Raw genomic sequence first — 24,953 nt, forward strand, 5'->3', positions numbered from 1 at the left:
CGATCTTATCAGTATACAGACTTTGAAACATATACAATAGTTTAACTCATAAAAACTGACAGAAAGTGTGGAAAGGATGTTTTGAACTGCGCTCCGCATCAGAACCGTTTAAGCCAGTTTTGTTCACTGAAGTCACAGCTGATACTTAACAAGAGAGAACCCTGGTGGTCACGACCCAGAAATTCATTTGCTGAGTTTGTTTTAACGGGAAGCTAGGAAATAATATTTCTTTTTGGAAATAATATTTTGAACCAATCTCTACCATGTATTTTAAGTTCCTGTTGTTCCTCTAGAGACCGCAATATACAGTTTAAATAAACTGCAACCTAGCAAAGCTAAGATTTGTTTAAATAAGGAGCTCTAAGGCAGTGTTTTCAACTTCCACATGCAAGTTGTGTGGGCTGGCAGTCTGGGTTGGGAAGGAGGAAATGTCCTCCGTGTCATATGCCTCGGCAAAGAACGTCCCTGGGTGATTTGACGCTCCTGTTTTGACCCCAGCAAGGGGAACTGAGACCCCTGGGGTGTACCTACGACCCTGCTCACCTCTGAGCCCAATCTTACATTCATAAGCAAAACAAAAGATAAATGGTAATAACATACTTCGATTCTCAACACCTTGAAATTTCAGATACCTTCTTTCTTTTTCTTGGCTAGGGTGCAGAAAAGAAAATAGAAAAAAAAAAAAGATGAAAATAATGTGTGGCATTTAAGGAGAAGCAGCGGGAAAACAACTGAAATAATTCAGGGCAGGCCAGTAGATGGAACTGGAGTTAAATGGTGACATTCGGGAAATGCTACTTTGTGTCAGCGTCTCCACTTTCCCAAGGTACTTTCACTTTATACCACATTTAGACTTAGCAATTTTTTCCATTCAGAAAGTCACATTTATACAGGTGATGCCTTATGGGAAAAACTGCCACAAGTGTGTTAAAAAGATGAGGCAGCAGAACTGGCAAAAGCCCAGAAGTTACACCCAGCTCCTCCTCTTCTCCAGTATCCAAGGGGTCAGCAGACCTATTTAGTGCCAGTGAGATCGTCATCGCCTCCTAAGTATCTTCTGAATCCCTTCTCTTCTTTGCATCCCAGCTGTGCTCGTATTAAGGTAGATATACACACCCTCTGTATCCTTCACCTAGATTACTGCAAAAGCCTCTTAACTGGTCTCCCCGCTCTAATCTTCTATCCCCCTCCAGTCACCTACATACTGTGTTTATACACTTGCTAAATGTGTGATTCTAAGCATGTAAATCCCAGTGTAAATGTGTCATAGGCTGCTCGCCAAGAAAAAGTACAATGCCCAGGCTCTTTGGCAAGACCTCCTGCCACTGCACTGACCTTTGTACCCTTAAGACAACCACACTGCCTCAGATACTTCTCTGGCTTTGTACTTGCTGCTTTCTTAGCCTGACTGCTTCCTCCTACCCTGCCTTTCACCAACCCGGATAGGCTTACTTGTTCTCTATCTGCTGTGTCTATTTTGCTTATTATACAGTAATTTTTGTTATAAAATAGACCTGCTTCTCTATTAGGCAGTAATTTTTCTGAGGACAGGAATCATGACTTACTTATCTCTAAAAGACCACCATCTAGCACAATATCAGGCACGTAAAAAGAGCATATGCTTTGCTGAATTCTGCTGGGAAGAGTTGAAACTTAAATGATTCTTAGATCCATCCTGGCTTTCCCTTCCAGTGGTCTGTAGAAGGCAGAGGCGACTCTGTCATAAATCTCCATCACCTGATATGTGGTATTTCACCACGAATAATGAAAATAATACAGGAGGGAACATTCAGGGACTAGTCCAGTGAGGTTTCAAGGGAATGTTCTATGAGTAGAAGTCAGGAGGCAGCATGGGCTGATTTTCAGCATAAGGCCTAGAGTAAAGAAAGTAAAGACTTGGCATCTAATGTGACCAGGAAGCCAAGGGTAGTCAGTATCATCAAATCTGCCTTGATCTTTATTGGGCCCTCCACACTGCAGAATGTCTATCCCGTCTGCCTTCTTTGTAACAGCTCCTCCTCTTCACAATCAGTACAGTTCAGTTCAGTTCAGTTGCTCAATCGTGTCTGACTCTTTGTGACCCCATGAATCACAGCACACAGGTCTCCCTGTCCATCACCAACTCCCGGAGTTCACCCAAACTCAGGTCCATCAAATTGGTGATGCCATCCAGCCATCTCATCCTCTGTCGTCCCCTTCTCCTCCTGCCCCCAATCCCTCCCAGCATCAGAGTCTTTTCCAATGAGTCAACTCTTCGCATGAGGTGGCCAAAGTATTGGAGTTTCAGCTTCAACATCAGTCCTTCCAAAGAACACCCAGGGCTGATCTCCTTCAGAATGGACTGGTTGGATCTCCTTGCAGTCCAAGGGACTCTCAAGAGTCTTCTCCAACACCACAGTTCAAAAGCATCAATTCTTCGGCACTCAGCTTTCTTCATAGTCCAACTCTCACATCCATACATGACCACTGGAAAAACCATAGCCTTGACTAGACAGATCTTTGTTGGCAAAGTAATGTCTCTGCTTTTGAATATGCTGTCTAGGTTGGTCATAACTTTCCTTCCAAGGAGTAAGCATCTTTTAATTTCATGGCTGCAATCACCATCTGCACTGATTTTTTGGAGCCCCCCAAAATAAAGTCTGACACTGTTTCCACTGTTTCCCCATCTATTTCCCATGAAGTGATGGGGCAGATGCCATGATCTTTGTTTTCTGAATGTTGAGCTTTAAGCCAACTTTTTCACTCTCCTCTTTCACTTTCATCAAGAGGCTCTTTAGTTCCTCTTCGCTTTCTGCCAGAAGGGTCGTGTTATCTGCATATCTGAGGTTATTGATATTTCTCCTAGCAATCTTGATTCCAGTTTGTGCTTCTTCCAGCCCAGCGTTTCTCATAATGTACTACTCTGCATAGAAGTTAAATAAACAGGGTGACAAGATACAGCCTTGACTTACTCCTTTTCCTATCTGGAACCAGTCTTGTTCCATGTCCAGTTCTAACTGTTGCTTTCTGACCTGCATGTAGGTTTCTCAAGAGGCAGGTCAGGTGGTCTGGTATTCCCATCTCTTTCAGAATTTTCCACACTTTATTGTGATCCACACAGTCAAAGGCTTTGGCATAGTCAATAAAGCAGAAATAGATGTTTTTCTGGAACTCTCTTGCTTTTTCCATGATCCAGCAAATGTTGGCAATTTGATCTCTGGTTCCTCTGCCTTTTCTAAAACCAGCTTGAACATCTGGAAGTTCACTGTTCACATATTGCTGAAGCCTGGCTTGGAGAATTTTGAGCATTACTTTACTAGCGTGTGAGATGAGTGCAATTGTGCGGTAGTTTGAGCATTCTTTGGCATTGCCTTTCTTTGGGATTGGAATGAAAACTGACCTTTTCCAGTCCTGTGGCCACTACTGAGTTTTCCAAATTTGCTGGCATATTGAGTGCAGCACTTTCACATATCATCTTTCAGGATTTGGAATAGCTCAACTGGAATTCTATCACCTCCACTAGCTTTGTTCGTAGTGATGCTTTCTAAGGCCCACTTGACTTCACATTCCAGCATGTCTGGCTCTAGGTGAGTGATCACACCATCATGATTATCTGGGTCGTGAAGATCTTTTTTGTACAGTTCTTCTGGTATTCTTGCCACCTCTTCTTAACATCTTCTGCTTCTGTTAGGTCCATACCATTTCTGTCCTTTATTGAGCCCATCTTTGCAGGAAATGTTCCCTTGGTATCTCTAATTTTCTGGAAGAGATCTCTAGTCTTTTCTCATTCTGTTGTTTTCCTCTATTTATTTGCACTGATCGCTGAGGAAGGCTTTCTTATCTCTTCTTGCTATTCTTTGGAACTCTGCATTCAGATGCTTATGTTTCCTTTTCTCCTTTGCTTTTCACTTCTCTTCTTTTCACAGCTATTTGTAAGGCCTCCTCAGACAGCCATTTTGCTTTTTTGCATTTCTTTATGTTGAGGATGGTCTTGATCCCTGTCTCCTGTACAATGTCACAAACCTCTGTCCATAGTTCATCAGGCACTCTATCTATCAGATCTAGTCTCTTAAATTTATTTCTCACTTCCACTGCATAATCATAAGGAATTTGATTTAGATCATACCTGAATGGTCTTTTCAGGTTTTCCCTACTTTCTTCAATTTAAGCCTGAATTTGGCAATAAGGAGTCCATGACAATAGTTCTTGGCAATAGGCAGGCCCAGCTGATGAATCCAGACCCCGTTCCAACAGGAAGCACGTAAGACCCCGAGACAGGAGTGCCCAGTGCTTGTTGTGCTGGTGCTTGGCTGATTTCTAGCTCCTCTCCAGCGTTAACAGAGTCTGTCCACCTCCCACACAAGTACCTGCCCTTTCTGCCCGAATTTTCTTGACTGCCCACTGTGACTAACGCCAGCCACACCTGCCTCCCAGCTCGCTCCTGCTAGCCTTTTTCAGACTTTTGATCACCAGCTGAGGTGTCCGTCTGCTCACCTGGCTGCCCACAGCTCCCCTCTCTGCCAGGCACACACACCACTCTTCCCCACCAGCGGCAGAATCCACCAATTTCTCCTCCTTCAAATCTCAAGTTGCAGTCAGGCTACTGTTGTGACCGACTGACCGACAGGATGTGGCAGAAGGCACAATGGGCAGGTTCCAGGCCCAGCCTTTAAGAAGTCTAGCAGCTTCGGCTTTGATTATCCTAGATTGTCCTACAGCTGCCATGCTGCAAGGAAGTCCTTTTATGCTGCTGCAGAAAGGGCATGTGGAGGACAAAGGTGCCCAGCCAATAGCCAACACCAAGGCCACCGGCATCTGAGGGAGGCCCTGGACCTGCCAGCCCAGCTGCCAGTGTAATGAAGCCAACGGCCCACATTAACAGGGCAGTGGGATAAATCGTCCAGACAGCCCCGAAAACTGGGAGAAATAATAGTTACTGTCTTAAGCTACTAAGTTTGGGGACTGTTATGCAGCAACAGATAACTGGTTCATCAGTTTCCTTCTCATTGCCATGATCCACTATTGCCCTGGCCTGCTGAGATATGATTTAGGAAGAGGAACTAGACGTGTCTACACAAGCCTAATTGTGGTGCTTAGATCGGGCAGTGAAAATGAATGATCCTTGTGCTTTTAGCTCACCTACCCAGTGCCTTACTCACAGAGCTTTCCCCAAAATAGCAATTGGAGACGGAGGCTGTGCTGGAAACAGCAACCACTAGTCCAAAATTCTCAAAGTCAAGGCTTTTAAAAATGCTTTCGCTTTTAGACCCTGAGCCAGTCTCTCTTCCTTACAACTCCCTCTTACACTGCTATCCGTAGTGTCAGAACATGTCAACACGTCACTTCTCCTCAGTAGTGTTTCCTGCCTGGAGATAATCTTCAGATTTCTCCATTTGGTTTCCTTTAGGCAGTGGCAGGGAAAAAAAGTGCCCACTGGCAGGGAAATGCTTCAGGAACTTTCATTTATTGGGGAGTGCCTGGGCCCATTCAGGCACAAACCACAGATCAAATCCTGCCCCCACAGAGTGAAGGAAAACATTTCTTATTATCTGAAGAGAAGTGATCTGATGTGTACATATCCCAGAAAACAAGGGGGTGGAGGACGGATGAAACAAGACTGATGGAACACTGAAGAACCACTGAACCCGGTGGATGGTTATGGTGGGGAGCTGTCACGCTATCTATTCTACTTTCAGATATGTCTGAAATGTATATAATTAAGAGTTTAAAAACTTAAAATAATCAAGGCTCAATAACTGCTTAAAATAGATGGACTATCAGCTAGGGTTTGAAAAGGTAGTAGGTTGAAAGTCAAAGTGTTAATTGCTCCGTCATGTCAGACTCTTTACAACCCTGTGGACTGCAGCCCACCAGGCTCGCCTGTCCATAGCACTCTCCAGGCAAGAATACTGGAGTGGGTAGCCATTCCCTGCTCCAGGGGATCTTCCCAACCCAGGGATCGAACCTGGGTCTCCTGTATTGCAGGCAGATTCTTTATCATCTGAGTCACCATAAACTGTAAAATCTTGGTTAGGCAGTCCGATGTGTATCTCTCTGGGGAGATGATCTAAAGCTTACATGAGACTGATAAAGGGATTGATAACCATCACCCCCCCAACCGCCTCTTCCACAAAAACACTTAAGACATTATTAAGCATATTTCCATGGTTAGAAATAATTTTCAAATAGAAGACACAATTATGAGTTCAAGATGAGGAAAAAATGGTATGAAATAATTTTACCAGGCCAGTACGCCTCGTTTGTGACTTAGACTAAAGATGTACAGGTAACTGGGGGGTTAGGCAACCCAAGAGGGACACAATGCACAGTTCAACCCCAGTTATCTTTTACATTTCTAAACCCACAGCATAGCAGCTGCTCTTCTCTTACTTATCAGGGATCCAGAGTCTAATGGTCCTGTCTCGTGATGCTGATGCCAGTAAGTTTCCAAGTGGAGAAAACTGCACGCTGGTGATAACGTCTTTGTGACCCACGTATCTGAAAGCTCTAGCTTGAGGCCTGAGACTCCACAGCATGAGAAATGTATCCCAAGAGCCGGTAGCTATTAAGAAATAGAAGAACAAAACCACTGTGTGTTAAAATGCAAACATAGGCATGTCTCATTACAATGGGCAGGGTATCTAATAACAAGACGTCCAGGTAACAGAGAGGCTGGAGGTGGCACGAAAGACCAGGTAATGGCAAAATATTTTAAAAAGAAACCCAAAGCCACATCACTAATCTGCAAGCATGGCTGTGTCCTATGTAGCCGTACAGCAGGATTAGTGGCCCCTGTATTTGGTTAGGACTCAATGACTACTAAAAAAAGGCAGCTCAGTACAACAGAGACACAGGACTGGGGGTCAGTTCTCTCTCTCTCGGGGTGACTGGGAAAGTAACTTCATCTCTGTGTCATAAGCACTGCATGCTTCTCCTGAGAGGGCTGGAAGAGATGATTTTTTTCAACTGTTCATATAGAGATAATTTCACAGTTGCAGAACAGTTATATTAACAGTATAACGAACATTAATATACTTTTTACCAGATCCACCTGTTGTTACTATTTTGCCCCTTTTGGTTTATAATTTGCTTGTGGGCCCACTCTCTCTTTTTCTGAACACAAGCATGCATGTGCATGCACGTGTGTGCACACACACACACACACAATTTTTTTCTTAAGCCATTTTGGGGTAAGTAAATTCAACACCATGGTACCTTTATTCCTAAATACTTAAGTGCATATTTCCAAGAATAAAGCTATTCTTCTACATACCAATAACACTGCAATCAACTTCACAAAATTTATCAGTGACAGTACTTTAAACGACCAAATGTTTTCCAGTTTTGTTAACTGACCAGTAATGTCTTTTATAGCTAGATAAGGTAGGCTTAAAACCCACTTTGTGCTGTTATGACATCCTACAATTAATAAAAGAATCATGTGTTTCAGACATCACCTTAAGGCTTTAAGAAAAGAAAGACAAATGGAATCAATAGTGGAAATAAATGCCTTTGATCAAGAAGTAAACAAATGAAAGACAGATCTAACTCTTGCCACAAAACCAAATGTTATATATGCATTGAAGTGAAGTGAAGTGAAAGTTGCTCAGTCATATCTGACTGTTTGTGACTCCATGGACTATATAATCCATGGAATTCTCCAGTCCAGAATACTGGAATGGGTAGCCATCCCCTTCTCCAGGGGAATCTTCCCAACTCAGGAATTTAACCCAGGTCTCCTGCATTGCAGGCGGATTCTTTACCAACTGAGCCACCAGGGAAGCCCATTATATATGCCTGTACCCCCAAAATAGCCCCAGGGAGAGAAACCAAGCCAGTGAGAATCATTAAGTTTATATTATAGAATGTTTAGGGAAAAATACCTTGAAACACAATTAGTATTATTGTTAGAAGAGAAAAAGTCTCTGAAGCTCTGAAAAGCTTCTAAGTTCTTTAGCCATAGATAAAATTCATTTGAACTTGGTCTATGCATTGTTTCCACGTAAAACAGTTAAAGTGAGTTTATAAGCTGCATACTATGCCCCTTTTTTTTCTTAAAGTACGAAAACTGATATTCCATCACAATTCATCAAATTATTAAATAAATCAGGTTTAAATTATTTGTGGCTAATGTGAAAAAACAGGGAAAACAATGAATTATCATATGTGTTATATTTAGGACTCGAGTTCTAAGGTATTATACTACAAACAAGAGCTACAAAAGGGAATAAGACACAATTTCTTGGAACTACAATAGAGTAGGAGATAGCTCATCAGTAATGTCATACATATTCAGAGGACTTTTATATATTATTTATTCTTTTCTTCTTCCAGTTATGAGATATACATCATAAAATGATTATTGCAATAGATTTAGCAAACATCTATCATCTCACAATTCTTATTAAAGAAATAGAAAAAATTTTCCCTTGTGATAAGAACTCTTAGGACTTACTCTCTCAGCAATTTTCATATATAGCATTACAGCAGTGTTAATTAATGTTATACATCACGTCTCTTGTACTTATAATGGAAGCTTATACCTTTTCCCCATTCTTAATGTTATGAGTGGTGAGTGGTTCTATTTAAGGAAAGGACATCCCCATTTGAGCAGAGACTTGAGTGAAATGAGGAGTGATTCAGGCTAAGACATGAAGAAAGAGCACTCCAGGCAGAAGGACTCCACCTGTAAGGGCCCAAGACAGCAATAAACTTGGCAGCCTAAGAAACAGCAAGGAGGCCAGCATGTCCGCCGGGACAGGGAGAAAAAGACAACCAGGGGTGGAAGCCCAGAAGGAAGCAGATGCCAGCAAGGAGCCACGTGAGTGGTGTGTGTTTAGTTCTAAACCACTGAAGGATTCTGAACAGGGGCATCTTGTGATTTAAGAAAACTGCCATTTTGACAGTGAGAAAAGGATGGGCTAGCCAACAGTAATGGTGGGTCAACTGGGTATTCACAATGAGAAAGACAATGTCTCCTATATTTTATACTATACATAAAAATAATTCCATATGGATTACAGATCTAAATGCGATAGGTAGAACAATAACCATTTAGAAGAGAACTTCAGTTCAGTTCAGTTCAGTCACTCAGTCGTGTCCAACTCTTTGCGACCCCATGAATCCCAGCACGCCAGGCCTCCCTGTCCATCACCAACTCCCGGAGTTCACTCAAACTCACGTCCATCGAGTCGGTGATGCCATCCAGCCATCTCATCCTCTGTCATCCCCTTTTCCTCCTGCCCCAAATCCCTCCCAGCATCAGAGTCTCTTCCAATGAGTCAACTCTTCACATGAGGTGGCCAAAGTACTGGAGTTTCAGCTTTAGCATCATTCCTTCCAGAGAAATCCCAGGGCTGATCTCCTTCAGAATGGACTGGTTAGATCTCCTTGCAGTCCAAGGGACTCTCAAGAGTCTTCTCCAGCACCACAGTTCAAAAGTGTCAACTCTTCGGCGCTCAGCTGTCCTCACAGTCCAACTCTCACATCCGTACATGACCACTGGAAAAACCATAGCCTGACTAGATGGACCTTTGTTGGCAAAGTAATGTCTCTGCTTTTCAATATGCCGTCTAGGTTGGTCATAACTTTCCTTCCAAGGAGTAAGCGTCTTTTCATTTCATGTCTGCAGTCACCATCTGCAGTGATTTTGGAGCCCCCCAAAATAAACTCTGACACTGTTTCCCCTTAAGGGAATATATTCATGGCCACTGGGGTAGGCATGACTATTTAAATAACACCTGAAAATTACTAAAATACTAAAAGAATGATAATTTATACTACACTAAAATTAAGAAATTTTATTCACTGAAAGACACCACTAAGAGAATAAAATGGCAAGCCACAGAGAGGAAAAAGATGTTCACAATACAGTTATCCAACATATAACAAAGAATATATAAAAAACCTTACAAGTCAATAAGGAAAGTCAAGAAAACACAGTAGGCAAATAGGCAAAGGGCTTAAATAGGCACTTCATAAGGGAAGATATACAAATGGCTAATAAATGTATAAAAAGTTGCTCAAATCCATTAGTCACCAGCGAAGTACAAATTAAAACGACAATGAGATATTACTACACTCTCATTAGAATGGCTACAATAGAAGACATCAGTTCAGTTCAGTCGCTCAGTCGTGTCCGACTTTTTGCGACCCCATGGCCTGCAGATCATCAGGCTTCCCTGTCTATCACCAATTCCCAGAGTTTATTCAAACTGATGTCCATAGAGTTGGTGATGCTATCCAAGCGTCTCATTCTAGGCTGCCCACTTCTCCTGCCCTCAGCATCAGGGTTTTTCTAATGAGTCAGTTCTTCACATCAGGTGGCCAAAGTATAGGAGCTTCAATTTCAGCATCAGTCCTTTTAATGAATATTCAGGACTGATTTCCTCCAGGATTGACCGATTGGCTCTCCTGCAGTCCAAGGGACTCCCAAGAGTCCTCTACAACACCACAATTCAAAATCATCAATTCTTCGGTGCTCAGCTTTCTTTATAATCCAATTCTCACATCCATACATGACTACTGGGAAAAACCATAGCTTTGACTAGACGGACTGTTATCACAAAGTAATGTCTCTGTTTTTTATTATGCTGTCTAGGTTGGTCATAACTTTTCTTCCAAGGAGCAAGCTTCTTTTAATTTCATGGCTGCAGTCACCATCTGCAGTGATTTTGGAGCCCAAGAAATTAAAGTTTCTCACTGTTTCCATTGTTTCCCCATCTATTTGCCATGAAGTGATGGGACCAGATGCCATGATCTTCGTTTTCTGAATGTTGAGCTTTAAGCCAGCTTTTTCACTCTCTTTCACTTTCATCAAGAGGCTCTTTAGTTCTTCTTTGCTTTCTGCCGTAAGGGTGGTGTCATCTGCATATCTGAGGTTATTGATATTTCTCCCAGCAATCTTGATTCCAGTTTGTGCTTCATCCAGCCCAGCGCTACTCATAATGTATTCTGCCTGTAAATTAGATAGGCAGGGTGACAACATACAGCCGTGACATACTCCTTTCCCTATTTGGAACCAGTCGGTTGTTCCATGTCCAATTCTAACTGATGCTTCTTGCCCTGTATACAGATTTCTCAGGAGGCAGGTAAGGTGGTCTGGTATTCCCATCTCTTTAAGGATTTTCCACAGTTTGCTGTGATCCACACAGTCAAAGGTTTTGGCATAGTCAATAAAGCAGAAATTTTTCTGGAACTCTCTTGTTTTTTCGATGATCCAACGGATGTTGGCAATTTGATGTCTGGTTCCTCTGGCTTTTTTAAAACCAGCTTGAACATCTGGAAGTTCTCAGCTCATGTACTGTTGAAGCCTTACTTGGAGAATTTTAAGCATTACTTTGCTAATGTGTGAGATAAGTGCAACTGTGCAGTAGTTTGAACATTCTTTGGCATTGCCTTTCTTTGGGACTGGAATGAAAACTGACCTTTTCCAGTCCTGTGGCCACTGCTGTTTCCCAAATTTGCTGGCATATTGAGTGCAGCACTTTCTCAGCATCATCTTTCAGGATTTGAAATAGCTCAACTGGAATTCCATCACCTCCACTAGCTTTGTTCATAGTGATACTTCCTAAGGCCCACTTGACTTTGCATTCCAGAATGTCTAGCTTTAGCTGAGTGATCACACAATTGTGGTTATCTGGGTCATGAAGATCTTTTTTGTATAGTTCTTCCGTGTATTCTTGCCACCTCTTCTTAATATCTTCTGCTTCTGTTAGGTCCATACCATTTCTGTCCTTTATTGAGCCCATCTTTGCATGAAATGTTCCCTTGGTATCTCTAATTTTCTTGAAGAGATCTCTAGTCTTTCTCATTCTATTGTTTTCCTCTAGTTCTTTGCACTGATCACTGAGGAAGGCTTTCTTAACTCTCCTTGCTAGTCTTTGGAATTTTGCATTCAAATGGGTATATCTTTCCTTTTCTCCTTTGCCTTTAGCTTCTCTCCTTTTCTCAGCTATTTGTAAGGCCTCCTCAGACAACCATTTTGCCTTTTTGTGTTTCTTTTTCTTGGGGATGGTCTTGATCACTGCCTCCTGTACAATGTCACGAACTTCCATCTATAGTTCTTGAGGCACTGTATCAGATCCAATCCCTTGAATCTATTTGTCATTTCCATTGTATAATCGTAAGGGATTTGATTTAGGTCATCCCTGAATGGTCTAGTGGTTTTTTCTACTTTCTTCAATTTAAGTCTGAATTTGGCAATAAGGAGTTCATGATCTGAGCCACAGTAAACTCCCAGTCTTGTTTTTGCTGACTATATACAGCTTCTCCATCTTCAGCTGCAAAGAATATAATCAATCTGTTTTTGGTATTGACCATCTGGTGATGTCCATGTGTAGAGTCTTCTCTTGTGTTGTTGGAAGAAGGTGTTTGCTATGACCAGTGTATTCTCTTGACAAAACTGTGTTAGCTTTTGCCCTGCTTCATTCTGTACTCTAAGGCCAAATTTGCCTGTTACTCCAGGTATCTCTTGACTTCCTGCTTTTGCATTCCAGTTCCCTATAATGAAAAGAACATCTTTTTGGGGGTGTTAGTTCTAGAAAGTCTTGTAAATCTTCATAGAACCATTCAACTTCAGCATCTTTAGTATTACTGGTTGGGGCATAGACTTGGATTACTGTGATATTGAATGGTTTACCTTGGAAATGAACAGAGATCATTTTGTTATTTTTGAGATTGCATCCAAGTACTGCATTTCAGACTCTTTTGTTAACTATGAGGGTTACTCCATTTCTTCTAAGGGATTCTTGCCCACAGTAGTAGATATAATGGTCATCTGAGTTAAATTCACCCACTCCAGTCCATTTTAGTTCACTGATTCCTAGAATGTCGATGTTCACTCTTAGCATCTCCTGTTTGACCACTTCCAATTTACCGTGATGCATGAACCTAACCTTCCAGGTTCTGATGCAGTATTGTTCTCTACAGCATCAGACTTTACTTCCATTACCAGTCACATCCACAACTGGGTGGTGTTTTTGCTTTGGCTCCGTCTCTTCATTCTTTCTGGAGTTATTTCTCCACTGATCTCCAGTAGCATATTGGGCACCTACTGACCTGGGGGGTTCATCTTTCAGTGTCCTATCTTTTTGCCTTTTCATACTGTTCATGGGGTTCTCAAGGCAAGAATACTGAAGTGCTTTGCCATTCCCTTCTCCAGGGGATGGTGTTTTGTCAGAACTCTCCACCATGACCTGTCCTTCTTGGGTGGTCCTATATGGCATAGCTCATAGTTTCATTGAGTTAGATACGGCTGTGCTCCATGTGATCAGAGACTGAGTCAGACCTGCCTTTGAGTGTTTCAGTGTCTCCTGTGGAGGTATGGGTCCGAAATTCTTACACATGTTCAGCAGAAGATATATACAGTAATGTTTATGGAACTACTACTCAAAGAAGACCAAAACTAGAAACCCAATTGCCCATCGAAATAAAACGGATACACAAATTGTGGTATATACATACTGTGTACCTGTGTAATTAAAATGCACTCATGAAGTTCAAGAAGCAAAACTGATCTAAGGAGTTAGAAGTCAGCATAGAGATTATGTGGGTGGCAGGCAGGGAGGACAGTGGCTAGAAGGGAGATCAAGGGTACTGGCAAAACAGGCAAGTCACATTGTGGAGATTCAGCAAGCTGTTCAAAGTTGGTACATATCTTATACTTCAAAAAAATGTTTAGACAAAACAAACAAAAAAATCTCAGTCTGGCTGTTGTTTGGAGTGCATACAGAGGGAAAAAGGAAATCAGTTTGGAGGCTGTTGCAATAGTCCAGCCAGAAGGAGGTGGTCTGGACCAGGCTGAAGGCTGTGGAAACAGGAGAAGTAGTCAAAACCAAGGTATATTGTAAAGACAGAGTCCACAAGGTTTGCAAACACACTAGATGTGAGGGGGAAAGGCAGAAAAGAAAACAAAGGTGCCTGGCTGCTGGCCTGGGCGCCCAGGTGAATGCTAGAGATATTTAATGAGATTAAGGCAATTAAGGTGTTAAGTGAAATAATACTCATAAGCCAAGCCTGGCACACAGAAAACACTCAGCTGTAGCTATCATTATGGTAGTTTTAGTTTTTGCTACTGTCAGCAGTGGCAGTGTGGATAATACATTAAAGACTGGAAATTGGATGGGGTCACTCAAGCAGTAAGTCTAGATACGGAAGCGGATGAAGGCACTTGACCTGGAGAGAAGGAAGTGAAAGGAAGGAGCCATTAGTGGACTAGAAAGGGCCAGGAGACCGCGGTGTCCAGGAGCAGGTGTGTGCCCACAGAGGGTGACAGAGCTGCTGCCAAAGGCTTCAGAGAGACTTGGTAAGATCAGGCCTGAACACGACCAGCTACATTTGGGATTCAGTATAAGATATAAACGTGGGGTCTCTTGTAGGAAATCAGTGAAAATGTCAAGACCAGGATGGTAGGGCCTTAAACTAAATGTGGGACTTACGTGACCCCACAGGTCAACTGCCCAAGAAGCCAGCTGTAGGCCCGAGGATCAAAGGCTGGTTTGGCAGCAGAATGGTTTCAGTGGAGTGGTGGGATCAAAGCTGGAACGGTGTGGGTTGAGGACAAAATGGGAGGGAGGCAGTAGAGAGAGTTAAGACACACAACTGACCCACGAACTCACTGCAGCTTCATAGGGTCCCTAATACTCAATATGGCAAGGACCAGGAAAACATGTTATTATAGGATCAATGTGAAGTGACAATTAATTGGGGCTGGTGGTGGGGGTGAGAGAGACACAGAGCCAGAGACACAGAATATGACACAACCAACATGGTGACACAGGAATTGAGCTTTTACATATTTCCTCAGAAAAGGAAAAGGGCACTTTAACATTAGAGTTAGTGTTAGCTGCTCAGTCGTGTCCAACTCTGTGATCCCATGGACGGCAGCCCACCATGCTCCTCTGTCCATGGCATTTCTCTAGGCCAGAATATTGGAGTGGGTAGCCATTCCCTTCTCCAGGGGATCTTCCCGACTCAGGGATTGAACCTGGGTCTCCTGCATTGCAGGCAGATTCTTTACTGTCTGAGCCACTATGGAAACCCTTACCCTTAACCAGAGTGGATGCTCAAAAATTGTTAGCTTTAGAGTTGATGGCTACTTACCTGTATTACAGCAATACTTGCTGTTATCAGCATGAGGCCTGCTAAAGAGAAGTGACAGAAAGCAGGATGAACGCTTAGTTTAAAGGATGTGGACAGTTAATCCTGAGAGCCAGGTGGCAGTTTCGAGCCCTATTAATGATGAAACACTAGCAGCAGAGATGTCCCACTTAAAACTCTGTGGCTCAGCACACATGCTACATTGTCTTCCAATTTTCAAGAAAACAGAAAAAGGACTAACAATCTACAAATCGCTCATGAATGCATTCTTCTTGGAAACTATGAAAACCGACACTGAATTTCCCTCCTTAGTTCCTTAACCGTGACCCACCAAACGCTAACACCATCATAATAAAAGATATTTGATTATTGGTATCCGTGCTGTACTGTGTCAACTTGGAATCTGCGTTCATACATTTCCAGCAAACCACACCCTCTATAAACATTACCCCCATCATTTAAAATGTCAAAGCTTGTACCTAAGCACCATCTGTTTGAGATTAACTATCAGAGGGAGGAAGCTAAAAGTTTAATAAGTCTAGCCACTAAAAAAAAATCTTTAAATTCTATTCTATAACAGTAGTCCATTGTTTCAAGAAATCCTCATTAGGACAAAAGAAAGAACAGAGTCCACATTCACCTGGAGCTGACAACAAAGAATATACTAATGGTTTGCTCTCCATAATGTCCAAAAGGGCATCAGTTGTGTTGAATAGCAATAACTTTCTTTAATCAACCCAAGCGCTCTCACTGATTTAACCAAAATCAACTACGGTTAATTAGAGGCTTGCTTTGTAAGAAATACCTTTTCTGGAAACTATGGTATTGCCTCTGGTTTTTTTACATTTGTTGTTAAATTCCTATATCTATTCTGTTGTGCAAGTGTGTATGATACAGAATTCCAATATTACAGGAGTATTTACTGAATTTCCCTCCAGCCCTTGGCCACCTGGTTCCCCTTCCGGGAGGCATATTTAACATATTTCTTTAAGCATAGAGGAGAGAAGATACTCATTTTCTTGAGTATCCTCCTATGTGCTTAAACAAATATGGGTGTCTAGTCACATTTTTGTCTAGATTATTTATAATTTTTTCCTCCAGTTTTATTGAGACATAACTGACATACTATACTGTATAAATTTAAGGTGTACAGCATAATGATTTGACTTACATGCCTCAAATGATTACCACAATAAGTTTAGTGAACACCCATCATCTCATATAGATACAGCAAAGGAATAGGGAAGAAAAGATTTTTCCCCATGATGAGAACTTTTAGGATTTACCCTTAACTTTTATATATAAAGTCAGTTGGTTGCTCTGTTTTGATCAGTTGCTCAGTCATGTCCGTATCTTTGTGACCCTATGCACTATAGTCCGTCAGGCTCTTCTGTCCATGGGATTTTCTCAGCAAGAATACTGGGGTGGGTTGCCATTTCCTCCTCCAGGGGATCTTTCCAATTCAGGGATTGAACCTGCTTCTCCCACACGGGCAGGTGGACTCGTTACCACTGCGCCACTTGGGAAGCCCACATATAATGTACAGCAGTGTTAATTACACTTCTACCCCGCTAGTAGTACGTCTCTTACAGCTGGAGGTTTGTATCTTTTGACCACTTTCATCCAATTCCTCCTTCTCCTACCACTGCCTCTGGTAATCACAAATCTGGTCTTTTTTTTTTTTTTTTTTGAGTTTCTTTTTGCTGATGTTTCCTTGTCATTAGATTTAGGATACATACATTTTGACAAGAATGCCACAAAAAGTTATGCTGTGCCCTTATCAGTGCATTGTATTAGGATACATTTGATATCTGTTTGTCCCAATATTGGTGAGATTAACTTTCATCATTTGGTGTAGGTAATTTTTGCCTTGTAAAGTCAGTGTTTTTTCCCCTTTGTAATTAATAAGTATTTTGTGGGGGAGATAGTTTAAACTATGTAAATATCCTCTTCCTCAATAAACTGTCACCCACTAATTTTAGCATCCTTCAATAATTTTTGAACCCATTATTCTTTAATTTACTAATTAATGTTTAATTAATGAACTAATATTTAATTTGTTGATTTATTATTTTAAGGAAGAATCTTCTCTTTTTCTCCATCTATCTACTTATTCAATTACTCATTTACATCAGTATGGACTCAGATTATTTTACTCAATGGGCTATTGTCCAGATTTATCATTACTTATTCTGATTCTCATACATTCCAGATTTGGCTAGGAAGAGCCCCTTAAAGCTCGCCTCTGTGTCCTTCTGATATGTGTCCATCATTCTTTGAACTCCTCCTTACTTCCGTAATTACAAGGTATTGCAAGATGTACTTTCCCTGCTCCAGCCCTGGTGCAGGTCTTTTCTTCCCCAAGAAGTTCTGATTCCTTTTCATAGAGAATGGCAAACTTAGAAACCAAGATCTGGCAACTATGTTTGCTCATCGCTACTGGGCTTACCAGGTGGCGCTAGGGGTAAAGAACCCGCCTGCCAACACAGGAGATTTAAGAGATGTGGGTTTGATCCCTGGGTTGGGAAGATCCCATGGAGGAGGACATGCCAACCCAGTCCAGTATTCTTGCCTGGAGAATCCCATGGACACAGGAGCCTGGAGGGCTACAGTCCACAGGGCTGAAAAGAGTCGGACACCACTGAAGCGACTTAGCACACATGCACAAGCTGCTGTGACAGCTGACAGAACTAAGAGATGAGATACAAACAGGAATCTCGGAACTAAGAAATAAGATATAAATGGAAAGCAGTATCTACCCATATGCAGAAATCAAGATAAAGATATTAAGAACCATGTGTTCATGTACTGGTAACTCCCATTTCAATCTAACAGCACAGAGTACATTTCAGCCCTCTGTCTTCTAACATTTATAACTCTCCTTGCCCATAATAAAAAGAAAAAAAAAAAAAAAAAAAACTGGCTCACATTACACTCCAATATTTTTGTTCAAGTCTAGAGCATGCAAACAGTTTCAGAATCACTAACCCACACCCCTGCCATAAGCAGTTCTACTAACTAGAGTCAAGGTGCAGTTTTACGTTTTACTCCCTTTGATCTTGTCAGACTTGGTTTTATGCTTTGTTAGAGTGAAACTCCTTCAGTTGTGAACTGAGTTTTCGGGCACATGCTTTATTTCAGATGTGGTCCTGATGCCTACAGCCTGGCCTCCCTGGTGTCTCGGCTGAGGTGCTGGGAAAGATCTCCCCTCTGCCTGAGCTACAGCTTGGTCGAGTTCTACCCGGCATGGTCCCTGGGATCACCAGCCTCTTCCTCATCCTCCTCCGCCTCCTGCCTGGCAGGAAGGGATCTCCTCTAGACCTCACACCCTCTCAAGTGCAGCTCAGCCAAAACTGCAGAGGCCCCACAAAATCTGAGGCCACCCACCTGACTCAGCAGCTTGGCCCTGACACAGCCAGAATTAAGGCCTCTGCTGCCTTGGCTCAGCCAGGCTCACTCTGCTCGGCTCTACCTGCCGTGGGCAGCAGGGAGAGTGCCCCTGGGAGAAAGCCAAGGCCGTGTGCGAACGGGAGGGGCTCACCTTGTGTTTCCTTCTTGCAAGGATCACCAGTTTACGTTCCCTGTCACTCAACATCCGAAAATAGCTGCCTTGCATATTCTGTCTCATCTCACAGTTGCTTTCAGCTGGAGGGCAAGTTTGGTTCCTAGTTAACTACCGTGACTGGAGGCAGAAGTCGGCCTCAGTCTTTTTCGTAGCCGAATAGTATTCAAGGTGGTGGTGGTTAGTCGCTAAATTGTGTCTGATTCTGCGACCCTGTGAACTGTAGCCTGCCAGGCTCCTCTGTCCAGGGAATTCTCCAGGCAAGAATACTGGAATGGGTTGCCATTTCCTTCTCCAGGGGATCTTCCCAACCCAGAGACTGAACCCACATTTCCTGAATTGCAGACAGATTCTTTACCACTGAACCACCAGGGAAGCCATTCTATGATGTACCTATGTCTTAAGTTTTTCAACCAGGTGACCATATTTAGGTTGTTTACAAACAACGCTGCAATGAACATGTGTCATTTCTGATATGTACAAAATATCACTGTGATAAATTCCCTGAATAATTATTGATGGGTCAAAAAGTACATATTTTAGCAGGCCCATGTTCACCATCTAGCATCCTTCACAATTTAAAAAATTTGGATTATATTCCTCTCAGGCCTTTTCATTCCATAGTCAAGAGGGTCTGAAAAACTCAATCACCTCCATATAGAAACTCTTGAATTTTTCAATTATTTCAGAAGCTCCTTGATATACTTTGTACCTTCATTATGTCTGCTTTAAAACCCCCTACCAGGATGAAACTCAGCTTTCTGGTTTGAGGGCACCACGATTTTGTACTTTCTGTTGCATTTCTAGGTTCATATTGGTTTGGGGTTACAACAGAAAACATTGGATCACCTTCTTCAGAGAGATATAAACAAGAACATTTTCTAAGGAAATCTAAGAGGAGGAATTCACTGTAAATATTTTTTTTCAAGACAAGAAAAATAAAATGTAATCCCCAGTCAAACACACCACAAACCAAGAGAGAAGTAAGAGAGAGGGTTGCACAATACAAAGACAATATTCTAACCATAACTAGATAAACTTTGCTGGGAGAAATACCAATAACCTCAGATATGCAGATGACACCACCCTTATGACAGAAAGTAAAGAGGAACTAAAAAGCCTCTTGATGAAGGTGAAAGAGGAGAGTGAAAAAGTTGGCTTAAAACTCAACATTCAGAAAACGAAGATCATGGCATCCGACCCCATCACTTCATGGGAAATAGATGGGAAAACAGTGGAAACAGTGTCAGACTTTATTTTGGGGGGGCTCCAAAATCACTGCATATGGTGACTGCAGCCATGAAATTAAGATGCTTACTCCTTGGAAGAAAAGTTATGACCAAACTAGATAGCATATTCAAAAGCAGAGACATTACTTTGCCAACAAAGATCCATCTAGTCAAGGCTATGGTTTTTCCAGTGGTCATGTATGGATGTGAGAGTTGGACTGTGAAGAAAGCTGAGAGCCAAAGAATTGATGCTTTTGAACTGTGGTGTTGGAGAAGACTCTTGAGAGTCCCTTGGACTGCAAAGAGATCCCACCAGTCCATTCTGAAGGAGATCAGCCCTGGGTGTTCTTTGGAAGGAATGATGCTAAAGCTGAAACTCCACTACTTTGGCCGCCTCATGCAAAGAGTTGACTCATTGGAAAAAACTCTGATACTGGGAGGGATTGGGGGCAGGAGGAGAAGGGGACGACAGAGGATGAGATGGCTGGATGGCATCACTGACTCGATGGACGTGAGTCTGAGTGAACTCCGGGAGTTGGTGATGGACAGGGAGGCCTGGCGTGCTTCGATTCACGGGGTCGCAAAGAGTCGGACATGCCTGAGTGACTGAACTGAACTGAATTCTTTCAGAATCAGCTTGTCCAATCCAAGCACTATTAAGTGATGGCACTAACTCAAAATTCCTCTTCCATGAATAGGGAATAATTTTCCTGCTAGCTGACACGAAGTAATTAGCCTGTTAGTAGTGTAAACAGAGTCTCATAGAAACTGTGGCTGCTTTAAAAATAATCTTTAGTAATGACAATGTGGAGAAATTTAATTTATTCAAGCTCTCCATGAGGGCTGAGGAGCTTAACAACACAAACCTTTCAGGAGTTGTCACTAAGGGCCAAATCCTTTTAAGAACTTGGTAAACATTCTTTTACTTAATCCTCACAAGGAGGTAGGTGACTATCATTATCTCTTTATGGGTGAGGAAATGAGGCTTGGTGAGGTGAAGTAACTTGCCCAGGGTCATAAACATAGAAAGGAGTAGAGTTTAACCCAGGTCTATCAGACTCCAAGGGCTTCCCTGGTGGCTAGGTGGTAGAGAATCTGCCTGCTGATGCATGAGACGTGGGTTCGATCCCTGGGGTGAGAAGATCTCCTGGAAAAGGAAAGGACAAACCACTCCAGTATTCTTGTCTTGGAAATTCCATGGACAGAGGAGCCTGGTGGTCTACAGTCCACCCACTGGGGTCTCAAAAGAGTCGGACACAACTTAGAGACTAAACAACAACAACCAGACTCCACATCCACATCCGTTTAACCAAGAACCCAAGCCCTGGGGATTCACGTATTATCCCCGCTGGAATTCCTGGGGACCCTGTTAAAAACGTGTGTTTCTAGTAAGCTACATTCTCCAGAGTGAAACCCAGGAACCTGGACTTTTGACCACTTTCTCCGTTAATTCTGACGAACACGGAAATCTGAGAAAGACGGCACTCTACTTCTGCCTCTCAGTGCACACCTGAGGTCACTTTGACACTTGGGAGCAATATTTAAAAACTGTAACAGGAGGAGAAGCTTCAATAAAAGCTGCTACACAGGTTGCCATCAAGAACCAGAATAACAGGCTTCCCTGGGGGCTCAGGGGTAGAAAAAGTGCCTGCAGATGCAGGAGATACGGTTTGATCCCTGGGTCAGGAATATACCCTGGAGTGGGAAGTGGCAACCTGCTCCAGTATTCTTGCCTGGAGAATTCCATGGACAGAGGAGCCTGGTGGGCTTGAGTTCATGAGGTCTCAAAAGAGTCGGACACAACTCAGCAACTAAGAACCAGAAGAGAAAAAGAATTTCTGGCAAACTTCAATTATGGTTTCACTGTCAGGAAAATAACTTTAAAAATTCACAGTTTCATTCTGCCTCTATTCAGTAAGAAAAGGGGTAAATAAAATTGTTCTACACCATCATTTATTCTACAAACAACCCAGAGATTAAACAGGGAATGAGTCGACGACAGAGCAACCCTGAACACAAAAAGAGGAAAGGCTGATAACGTCAATGCTAAAATACATCATTTTAATTGGAAACTTCTAACATGCAGCTTAGATTGTGCACATCATATGAAAATGCTCTTAAACTCATCTAATGTTTGTATAAACTTGAGTGCGGCCCTCTGGGAAACTAAGCTAAGGGGAAAGAGTGTGGCTCCAGAAGCTGACAGGAGATCGGACTCAGCTAGGCTCTGCTGCTTACCAGCTACACCGCTTCCGCTAACTTACTCAGCTTCCAGTTTCCGCCTCCATAAAGAGGGATGACATTCACAAGTTATCATCTGCTCCTATTCTCTCCCCTCTGATTGCCTCCCATTCTGTGAAACCCAAGAGCCCACTGCCTTCTGAGAGGCTACTGCATATACATAAATCCACCACACCTCCCGTTCTGTTTCCTCCAGTCATGCCTTCAGCCCCACTGCGTCAATCACACTGCACTCTCACTCTGATGACGCTCGAGATGCTCCCTGGGCTGACCCTGGTACCACACTTGCTCTCCTTCCCCGAAGCTACCACCTGGCCAGAGAAATAGCACTTACAGGATCTCTCTTGTACACACATCCTCCTCTCTGAAAGTCTTCCCTCCTACTTACCTACTTACACATTGACTCTGCTTGGGGACATCAAGCTCCCTGAAACCCTCCCAAGCGACAAGCATTTTCACACTTCACCTACCTGAGGTCACAGTCTTTCTCTCTGTTCCAAGTCTTGGTATTATTAGTTCACTCAACAGATATCTCAGCCCTACCACATGTAAGGGCAGGGTGGCTGGGGTGGGGGGAGTCCTGAGTCACAAAATAGGCAAAAATCTCTAAACATGGAGCTTCAATTTAAGCAGAAAAGAGGGCAACAAATCAACAAGCAGGCTAATGTATCAATTTAAATTGTGTTAAGAGGCATGAAAGATAAAAGCAGGATGTCATATGAGAATTTTTCATGGGCACAGAATACTTAATTCAGGTGAAGTGAGCAGTGGCATTTTAAGCGGAGGTATGAAGGACACAAAGGAACCAGCCAAGCAGAGTGAGGTAGTGAAGACCATTTCTGACGAAGGGGACAACCAGGCCTCTCTGAAGCCTTTTTCTTCCATGTGTCCTCAGCATCCTGTTCCAGTGGCCACACCCTGGATGTTACCACAAGCAGTGCCAACACTCCTCTGATTACTGACTGAAACCCACTATCCTTAACGACACGCTTTCCTTATAGCTTGCTCGTTCACCGCTTCTATCTCATCCAGGACTCCAATGCACCGACCTACGTTCTCCACCGAGGCTCTCTTTCACTATCTTCATTTCACTATCCAATCTGTAGTCTTCAATTCTTTCCTTGCCCAGTTTATAAACCCTTTCTTGCACATACATTCAGTCCTTTGACTTGTCTTCCTCCCTTCAAATTCCTCTGGCAAAATCTCAGTCACTTGGCCTTTTCTGAGACTGTATTTGTGACAGAATTGCTAGACACACTCCAAGGAAGACCAGGAACAATACAAATTCAAGACTGCTCGCTTCACAGGGACCTGTCTACACTGCTCAGTGGCGCTCAATTCTGCAATAATTCCCTCCCCCACTCTAATGACTAACATATTCTCTCTTTTCAACGTTTTTACTCTACTCTATCTACACCTTGGCTTTCATAATACCCTGCTATAGAGGCATTCCCTCCTATTCTTCTAACCATTCCTTCTTGGATTCTTTTGTTATTTCCCCTTCTCACCCAAAGGCTGGAGATCTTTGCATGTGTGCATACTCAGTCGCTAAATCGTGGCTGACTCTTTGCGACTCCATGGACTATAACCTGGCAGGCTCCTCTGTCCGTCGGATTTCCCAGACAAGAATACTGAGGTGAGCTGCCATTTCCTTCTCCAGGGGATCTTCCTGGACTAGGGAATTAACCGAGTCCTGCACTGGCAGGCAGACTCTGCCACTGAGCCACCCAGAAACGGGCCATTGGCACTCATTGTTCTGTTTTTCCCAGGTGACTTTGTCTATTCCATGACTTTAAACACCATTCAGATGCTAGTAACCCTAGTTTGAAGACCACCATCTTAGTTTGAATCACCACCATCTGCTGATATTACTATAATGGCTCCTAACTGATTTTTCTACTCACAGTAGTTCAATCCACATAGAAACTTGAGTGACTGTTTTGAGGTGTGAATCAGATTGTGTCGTTCTCTCCCTTAAAATCCTTCAACAGATTTCCACGACTCTCAGAACAAAAGCCTAAAACATGGCTTCTGTCTTAGTTTCCTGCGGCTCCTGTAACCAAGTACCATAACTTTGGAGCCTTAAAACAACAGAAATTGATTCTCTCACAGGTTTGGAGGCTGGAAGTCCAAAATCCAGGGGGAATGCTGGCAGGACCACACTCCCTCTAAAGGCTCTAGAGGTTTCATTCCTTGCCTTTTCCAGACTCTGGTGCCTCCAGGATCTCCTTGGCTGCTGGCTCCATCATTGCAATTTCTGCCTCTGGTTTCCTGTGACTTCTCCTCTTATCTCTCTGTATGTCTCATTTAGGGCCCACCCAGATAGCTCAGGAGGAGCTCTGCTCAAATCCTGCAAAAACCTTTTCTTTCCAATGGAGTCACACTTAGGGGTTCCAGGCATTAAGACAGGGACACATCTTCGGGAGGGTCGCCATTTAACCCGCTGCAGCCTCCAAAGACTCAGTGAGCTGTTTCTGCCTCCCCTGCAACCACACCTCCTGAAGCTTTCTTCACCTCCCAAAGCCATTGTTTATAGGCTTTACCCATCCGGGCCTTCTTTTATCTCCTTGATCAAGGACAAGCTCTTTCCCACTTGGAATTTTTGCTTATGCTAATCTCTCTCCAGGCTTCGTTGGTGGCTCAGCGGTAAAGAGTCTGCCTGCCAATGCAGGAGATGTCGGTTTGATAGCTGGGTTGGGAAGATTCCCTGGAGAAGGAAATGGCAACCCACTCCAGTATTCTTGCCTGGGAAATCCTATGGACAGAGGGCAGGCTACAGTCCACAGGGTCGCAGAAGAGTTGGACACAACTTAGTGACTAAACAACAAATTCTGCCTCTCGTC

The 24,953-nt window shown here is 42.9% G+C and overlaps 1 protein-coding gene across 14 annotated transcripts in view; it reads right to left on the reverse strand.

Moving 5' to 3' along the window:
• The window catches only part of POC1B (POC1 centriolar protein B), a 105,129-nt gene that overhangs the window by 70,953 nt on the left and 9,223 nt on the right, over window positions 1-24,953 (reverse strand). For 12 of the 14 annotated variants that reach the window (XR_015164809.1, XR_015164810.1, XR_015164811.1 and 9 more), the window contains exon 3: window positions 6,370-6,541. The exons of the other annotated variants lie outside the window; for them this stretch is intronic. Coding sequence is in view for 9 of the 12 variants with exons in the window: in XM_086403793.1 (XP_086259919.1) it covers window positions 6,370-6,541 (172 nt within the window). In the remaining 3 variants the exon portion in view is untranslated. The remainder of the gene's footprint in view (window positions 1-6,369; window positions 6,542-24,953) is intronic. 14 annotated transcript variants of the gene reach the window in all.

This window comes from Bos grunniens, chromosome 5 (genome assembly GCF_055505025.1).
Source record: "Bos grunniens cultivar Pamir isolate PY7600 chromosome 5, Bosgru_T2T1.0, whole genome shotgun sequence".
NCBI classification, from domain to species: domain Eukaryota; kingdom Metazoa; phylum Chordata; class Mammalia; order Artiodactyla; family Bovidae; genus Bos; species Bos grunniens.